Consider the following 7,965-nt stretch of genomic DNA (forward strand, 5'->3'; position numbering starts at 1 on the left):
ACTAATTAATCTATTTCTTTCAAATACCCAACTAGAAACAGATCACAATTTCATTTTATAATACCTCGGGAGCTAATGAAACTATTTTAGTAAAATTTAATTCTCTCAATTCCCGGGATATTGCACCAAAAATTCGAGTTCCTTTTGGATTTCGTTCTTGATCAATAACAACCACAGCATTGTCATATCGTATTATTATCTCGTTAGCACGTTTGATTTCTTTACAGGTACGTACAATTGCAGCTCTGACTATTTCTAATCTTTCTAGGGGCATATTTGGTACTGCTTCTTTGATCACAACAACAATAATGTTACCAATATGAGCATATAGACGATTTCTAGCTCCTATGATTCGAATACACATCAATTCTCGAGCCTCGCTATTATCTGCTACATTTAAATGGGGTTGAGGTTGGATAATTTTTTTAATTCGTTCTTTGAATGCAAAGGATGAAGAAAAAAAATATTTTTGTCCAAAAAAAAAAAGAAACATGTGGTTTTGTTTCATATCTAAGAGCCCTTTCTACATTTTTATCTATTACATTACGAAATAATGAATTGAGTTCGTATAGGCATTTGGATGCTGCTAGTGAAATAGCCCTTTTGGCTATATTTTTTGTTACTCCACCCATTTCATAAAGTACTCGCCCCGGTTTAACAACGGCTACCCAATATTCAGGGAATCCGTTTCCTGAACTCATACGTGTTTCTGCGGGTCTTAGTGTAACTCGTTTGTCTAGAAATATATGTACCCATTCCACCATGATGTGCATTTCATGTCATTGCTCGTCGTCCTACTCCTATTTACCGAGATGTAATCCAAGCAGGTTCAAGTGGTTGAAGAGCGTATTTACCGAAAGAAATATGATTACCTCGATAAGATATTCCTTTCATTCTTCCTCTATGTTTTTTATGGAATCTGGTTCTTTTGGGGTTATAGTTGATGGTTGTTTCTGAATTCCATCTCTACTACAGAACCGGACGTGAGAGTTTCTTCTCATCCAGCTCTTCGCAAATAAAAGAATTCCTAAAAATTCAATTTGAATTAAGTTACAAGAGTCAATCTTAAATTAAGATATATATGTATTTACTGAGTAATACCTTGAACGTGGGCTTCTTTGAGTTTTGATTAAATCTATTAGTAATTTCTATATCTTGTTTGAATAGATAACTAAACTTTTTAGTTTTATAAATAGAAATATAAAAAATTGTATTATTATACCAAATCCTTATTTTGTCCTTTAGTCCTAAATTTTGAAATAAAAAAAAAAATTCGCGGGCGAATATTTACTCTTTCAATCCCTATTTCATTTGTAGGGTTAACTCGTGATTTCTCAGATCTCAGAATACATGAATTAATCTCTGGTTCGTTCCGCCATCCTGACCAGTGAATCATTAAGATTCCTTGTTCAATAGAATCTTTTGTATTCACAAGTTTCGTCGTTCCCATCACTTCTGACTTAATGATTAGGTCCGAATTCTACAATGGAAATCATAATGAAATTGGTTCTTGAGTCAATCTTCTCAGTTTTTATTGGCTCGAAGCTCTTGATTTTTTGCTCTATTTTTATATTTCTATAAAGAAGATTCTTTTTATTATGGTATGAATACATATTGATGCTTTATTGCACTGTTTTTCATGAGATTACTCATAGACCTTACAATAAGTACTTTGCTCCAGTTTCGCCTTAGATTTTGAAGTTGATACTTATTATTCCAAAGCTCAATATTCTTGAGCCCCATTAAATATAAATTAAATCACCAAAAGAATAGTTGTAGGGATCTCTAACTTCCCAAAATTGAAGAGGGGGCATTTGATAATTTCCATAAACCAATGGTACTATTGGTTGTTCTTCTTTCTTTTTATCCACTAGATCAACACTCACAACATCAGCAAAGCCAACTTTCTTCCTTAGTATAGTGACAAGCTTTTCTACATCAATTCCTTCACCTATCACCATTAGCTCATTCTTTTCTTCTCCTTCTATAGCTACTTTCTCTAGTCCTGCAAAAATATTAAATTATTCAACTACAACAATAACGTATCCAGTGTATTCCCACATAGTGGGGTCTGGGGAGGGGTAGAGTGTACGCAGTGTGCTCCCACATAGTGGGGTCTGGGGAGGGTAGAGTGTACGCAAACCATGCCACTATCTCCGAAGAAGTAGAGAGACTGTTTCCGATAGATTCCCAGCTTAGGACCGATAACAGTATAGCAAATCACAAAGCATAAGTGCATATAAAGTAGTAAGGTATGCAAAATAAACATTCATTTTTATATTTTTACTAGTTAGGAGACACAGGCTCAACATCTATCCTAAATTAATAGTATAAAAATAACTATATCAATTAATATGACGTGTTTTGAATTTTGAAATCTAAATAAATTTATTTTTATGAGTAATTTTTACATATATACTTATAATATTTTAAATTACTAATTATTGTGATTTATTAATTACTCAAATATATAATTTTGTTTCAAAAATTTAATTAACAATCAAAATTAAAATCTAAAAATGTATAAATTACTGCAAATAAAGAGCGTGGAAAGCAAAATTCGATGGGCTTATTTAACTATTTTTTTTTAGAAGAGTGCAAAATTTATTGGTCCAATAAATAAACAATTACTAATAAAGGTGCAAGTAAGTTTAAGAGGCTAAAAAATACCGATGTCATTGAGGATCAATCTTGAGAACTCAAACATGAAAAGGCGGGCTGAAACCACCTGGCCAAAACAGCTTACACATCAAGGAAGCACACATTCTTATGTAGCATCTGTAGCATTATTTTAAGTGGTCCCCTACTTTTAGCCCCCTAAGAAAGTTACTGTGCTAAAATCCCCCTTTTCACGCCATTCTTATTTCTCTTTCCTTAATTTAAATTCTTTATTCCTTTTCTTTCGCCATTAACAATCTCTCCCACTTCAAATTTTGTTCCTTTTGCATGATTCTAGCACGATCTGTGATAATGATTTACTTCCTCTATTTCAGGTAACTATTAATCGCATATTGCATGCTAGCAGTTTTTTTTTTCTACTGTAATTCAACTTAAAATCAAATTTTAAGGGTTTTATGTTTTAATGGATGAACATACAACAAAAACACCAACAAATAGCGGTATACGGAATATGAATGTAGAGTTTGATTATGCACAATCTTTTAGTCTTATGTTAACTCAAGAAGATTTAGTTAAAGTTATTGTAAATCCTATACAGTTGAAGAAATCTGGGAGATCGAAGGAGATTAGGTCGAAGTTTCGCAATGACCCAGTGAAGATCAGTGAAATTTTGAAAAAAAAAGGGTTGAAGAAGGAGCAAAAAAATTAAAAACAGTACGAAAAGAAAAGGAAAGTTGAAGAAATTGAAGACGATGTTCAGAAATCTTATGTTGATGATTCTTAAGAAGATAGTGAGGATGGGGTATTATTTTGTTTGTAAATGTATTTTTTTGACTGAGTGTTGTTCTAAATAGGGAAATAAAGATATTATCAAAGTTGCGAGTTAAAGATACAGGGCAATAAGTACTATTAAGTATTGTGTTAACTACTCATGAACTGTCTATTGGCTATATGTATTTTTAGTATAATTGATATGTATTTTTCAGTATTGGTTGCATTTTTTGTCTGCTTAAAATACATATGCTTGTTTATATGAATTTTTTTCTTATCCGGCTGTTCTTGTTCAGATCAAGAAATTAGCTGAGATTATCTCTTTGTGTCTCCAAGCTTGTGATTTCTACAATAAGAAAGGAATTGATCTACAAAATCATTCAAGATATAAAGACAAAGATTACTCAGATCTGTTTGATGTGATATTTGAAGAGAATTTGCCTCAACAATCGAGTGGAAGCTTGTAAGTTTTTAATTTACATATACCAAAATTGAATGTTTGTACAAAATATATTTTACTTATAAATAAATATTTTTTTCTTGTTTTTGTAGGGATTGTGGTCTCTTTATGGTTACATATGCAGAGTGTCTTTCTTATGGTCACAAAGTTATTGCGATTGAGTTCGACCCCAACGCACTCCGTACAAGATATGCTGCACTTTTGTGGGACTATGGGATCCGAAAACAAGAAGCAAATGCTCATAGTGATGTCGAATCACCCTTGAGGCCTGCAAGACAAAGTAGAATAACTAGTGTTACTGAAGTTTTTGATGTATGATGATTGATGGATTTATTACTTTGTATAGTTAGAGAAACTAGTGTATGGATGTAGGTTCTGATTGTACAAACTAATTTTTATGTTTTGAAGTAGTTCTAATTGTAGGTTATAATAGTACTTATTTTTTAACTGAATGAAATTAATTCTGATTTGAATTGGGTCTAATTTTGATTTGAATTAAAGTTTAATTTGATTATTTTATGCAGTTATATACTTTACTGTGAGATTTAGTTAAAAAAAATACATATGTAGTGTTCATATTATTCTTAAAAATACGTATGTAGTATCAATCAAAAGTTTTTATCCTAAAAATACATATGCAGTGTTAAGATTAAGCATTTTCAAAAATACATCCGGACCATATCTAATATATTTTTTAATATGTTTTCATTTATTATTAATATAAATGCGAATTTGAATTAAATATAAACTTTTGTTTTTTATGAAGTTCTACTTTGTATTGTGAGATTTTAGTTATAAAATACATATGCAGTATTGATATTTTGCTTAAAAATACATATGCATTATACATCAAATGTATTTACCCTAAAAATACATATGCAGTGTTAAAATTAAGAATTTCAAAAATACACCTTGATCATAACTAATATATATTTTAATATGTGTTCATTTATAATCATTATAAATGAGAATTTGAATTAAAGACAAATTTGAGTTTTTTATGCAGTTCTACATTTTATTATGAGATTTTAGTTACAAAAGATACATATGTAGTGTCGATATTTTGCTTAAAAATACACATGGATTATGCATCAAAATATTTTTTAGAATAAAAATACATATGAAGTGTTGATATTTTGCTTTAAAATACATATACATTATACATCAAATGTATTTACCCTAAAAATACATATGCAGTCTTGATATTTTGCCTAAAAATACATATGCATTATACATCAAATGTATTTACCCTAAAAATACATATACAGTGTTAAAATTAAGCATTTCAAAAATACACCTTGATCATAACTAATATATATTTTAATATGTGTTCATTGATTATAATTATAAATGAGAATTTGAATTACAGATAAATTTGAATTACAGTTGAAGTTGTGATGTGGATCGGAGATAATCATCTCAACCATATCCATCTCAAATACATCTAATGATGTAGTTTCTTTAGAAACTACCAAAGATCCTTCATTGTATGCACTTAATACTGCTTGAACGTTGTTACAGCAGGCGCTTCTTTCAGCAAGACACACAGATGAACTTGCAAAGTTTCTCCCTACAACTTTCTCCAAAATGCTTACATATAAAGGAAGATAATTCATGTCTTGTATATCTTTTTTCTCCAACATAAAAACCTTTAAACCCATATCATTGTGTATTTGTATTTTCCCTATATTACCAGTGATTTGATACTCCATTAGAATACGTTTGTTGGTTAAGTCCACATTTAAATGTGATGCCAAAACATCATGCAGCTCAATGAATGATGATGTTGTGCTCAAAAGTATAGCATCAGTGACGTAATCTTCACAGTTTTTTTCATACGTCCACCTACCAGAGTGCTTCACAAGAACTGGTATGCTATCCATTTCTACATGATTTAATCAAAAATAAAAAAAAAATACATATTTATCAGGTATCACTTGTTTCATCATACACTTATCAGCTTTATGTGCAAACAAGTTTACACAGCCAATATCTCCATTACAAACACAGCAAAAGTTTGCAACCAAATACAGAAACTACTGAATCGAACACAAGTAAAAAAGATATAAAAGATATTTTCATATACACTTTTCAGCTTTAAGTGCAAACAAAGTTCCACAACATATGTATTTTTAGGCTAAAAATATATTAAACAACATTTGTTTAAAGTAAAATACAAACACAGAAAAAGTTTCTAACCAAATACATAAACTACTGAATCGAACACAAGTAAAACAGATATAAAAGATCTTTTCATATACATTTTTCGGCTTTAAGTGCAAACAAAGTCCCACAACATATGTATTTTTAGGCTAAAAATACATTTAAACAACATTTATTTAAATTAAAATACAAACACAGAAAAAGGTTCAAACCAAATACATAAACTACTGAATCGAACACAAGTAAAACAGATATAAAAAGATCTTTACATATACACTTTTCAGCTTTAAGTGCAAACAAAGTTACACAGCATATGTATTTTTAGGCTTTAAATACATTTAAACAACATTTGTTTAAGGTAAAATCCAAACATAGGAAAAGGAGTTTCGAAAACAATTGAATAAACTTCAAATCTAAATTTGTTTATAATATATTCATAATCGATTATACAACAAATTGAAAAAATTCTACAAAGCTTCACAATTTGTTCAATTGTTAAAACAATCAAAATAACAACAAACAATCCCCAAAACAATAGTTGAATTTCGAAGTTTTAATATCTGAAACAACTGTTAAGATGAAATCTGCAAAAGATACTTGAATTTCGAAGTTTTTTGTTCTATATGTTGAATTTACTGCTGCATTGCTTCTAACTCAAAATTCGTTTACAAATTTTTCAAAAACAAATTAACGACGACAACAGAAACTAGATAGGTACATCAGTAATGGTTAAAAAAAATCAAACCAAAAAATAATAATGATTATGTACCTTAAACAATAGTAATGGTTGAATTTCAACTGATTGTTGAATTCAAATAAATTGAACTGAAGAATCTACAATTGAATTTGATTCAAAGAAATTAATGCATCGTTTTGAAACTGCTGTTGATTTAGAAGAAGATTCAATCGAATTTTTCAACAACAACAATGGTTGAATTTCAAAAACACGGATGGATTAGAAAAAATTGCTCAGAAAAAGATTCAGCAGATTTTGATATTGCTTTTTTTTTTCGATGAACTTGTTAATGGAAAAAACTGAAATTTGAATTGTGTTTACTGATGTCAACATATAACGGAAATCACTTTTTGTAAGAGGTTTAAATGGAAAAGGAATCTATAAATTTAATTGATTGGTAATTATACCATATTTAGCTCAACCAATTTCAGGTAATTGAGGGCAGTAAATTTGTTATATATGTATTTTTATAGCAACAGTTTTTAAAAATACAAAATACAAGTTGCTACAAAATGTAATTAAGAAACTGTTGCTATAAAACTAATAATTAGGGTCTCAAGTATGCTATTTCTGAATTTTGCCCTTTTTTAGAAGAGTGCAAAATTTATTGGTCCAATAAATAAATAATTACTAATAAAAGTGCAACTAAGTTTAAGAGGCTAAAAAATACCAATGTCATTGAGGATCAATCTTGAGAACTCAAACATGAAAAGGCGGGCTGAAACCACCAGGCCAAAACAGCTTACACATCAAGGAAGCACACATATTGATCGATTTAGTCATTTTGATTAGTTTTAATGCTGTGAGGTCTTTTAGAAAAAATCATATGGATTTAGTTAAAAGTGGATAATTTCACATAATGTGAAAGTATGTTTGTGTTGTTTCAGCTGCCAACAACTGACATCAGAGTCTACTTGCCGATTTGCTATCTTTACTCGTAGGATCAGAGAGATATACACAATAAAAAAATTGTATAATATATCTTATGTTAAATCAAAAGTAACATCTGAACACTATAGTCTTAAACATGTCACTTGATTCAATAAGAATAAAAATATTAAAATAACAAAACTTAATAATTACCTGGTATTTTTGCTGCATTTGATAAAATCTTCCTTTGATTTTTGGAGCTACTACATTGGGATTTGTGCCCACAACATTTTACAAAATACTTTAACTTCAAAAATTCTACAACAAACTTCTTCATTGTAAGATG

At 29.6% G+C, this 7,965-nt stretch overlaps 1 protein-coding gene across 3 annotated transcripts; it reads right to left on the reverse strand.

Moving 5' to 3' along the window:
• Nucleotides 1-1,739: 1,739 nt before the first annotated feature.
• On the reverse strand, nucleotides 1,740-7,959 carry LOC107844098 (heavy metal-associated isoprenylated plant protein 47). 3 transcript variants are annotated; one of them, XM_047398417.1, is made up of 2 exons: nucleotides 7,833-7,958; nucleotides 1,740-2,005 (listed from the first exon to the last, which is right to left on the reverse strand). In XM_047398417.1, the coding sequence occupies exons 1-2, from the start codon at nucleotides 7,954-7,956 to the stop codon at nucleotides 1,743-1,745; spliced, it is 387 nt and encodes a 128-aa protein (XP_047254373.1). In that variant the 5' UTR covers nucleotides 7,957-7,958; the 3' UTR covers nucleotides 1,740-1,742. The 3 variants fall into 3 exon arrangements, with proteins under 3 accessions (XP_047254373.1, XP_016544079.2, XP_047254372.1); XM_016688593.2 differs by lacking the exon at nucleotides 1,740-2,005 and adding an exon at nucleotides 5,056-5,735 and having other exon boundaries at nucleotides 7,833-7,959; XM_047398416.1 differs by lacking the exons at nucleotides 1,740-2,005; nucleotides 7,833-7,958 and adding exons at nucleotides 5,056-5,735; nucleotides 6,783-6,894.
• Nucleotides 7,960-7,965: the final 6 nt, after the last annotated feature.

This window comes from Capsicum annuum, chromosome 10 (assembly GCF_002878395.1).
Source record: "Capsicum annuum cultivar UCD-10X-F1 chromosome 10, UCD10Xv1.1, whole genome shotgun sequence".
Taxonomy (NCBI): domain Eukaryota; kingdom Viridiplantae; phylum Streptophyta; class Magnoliopsida; order Solanales; family Solanaceae; genus Capsicum; species Capsicum annuum.

Bases quoted from the DNA above. Each gene is read 5' to 3' on its own strand.
- LOC107844098 (XM_016688593.2), bottom strand. From the start codon at position 7,956: ATGAAGAAGTTTGTTGTAGAATTTTTGAAGTTAAAGTATTTTGTAAAA. The intron at 5,736-7,832 runs GTAATTATTAAG...TAAATCATGTAG, and splicing joins AAATGCAGCAAAAATACCAG to AAATGGATAGCATACCAGTT.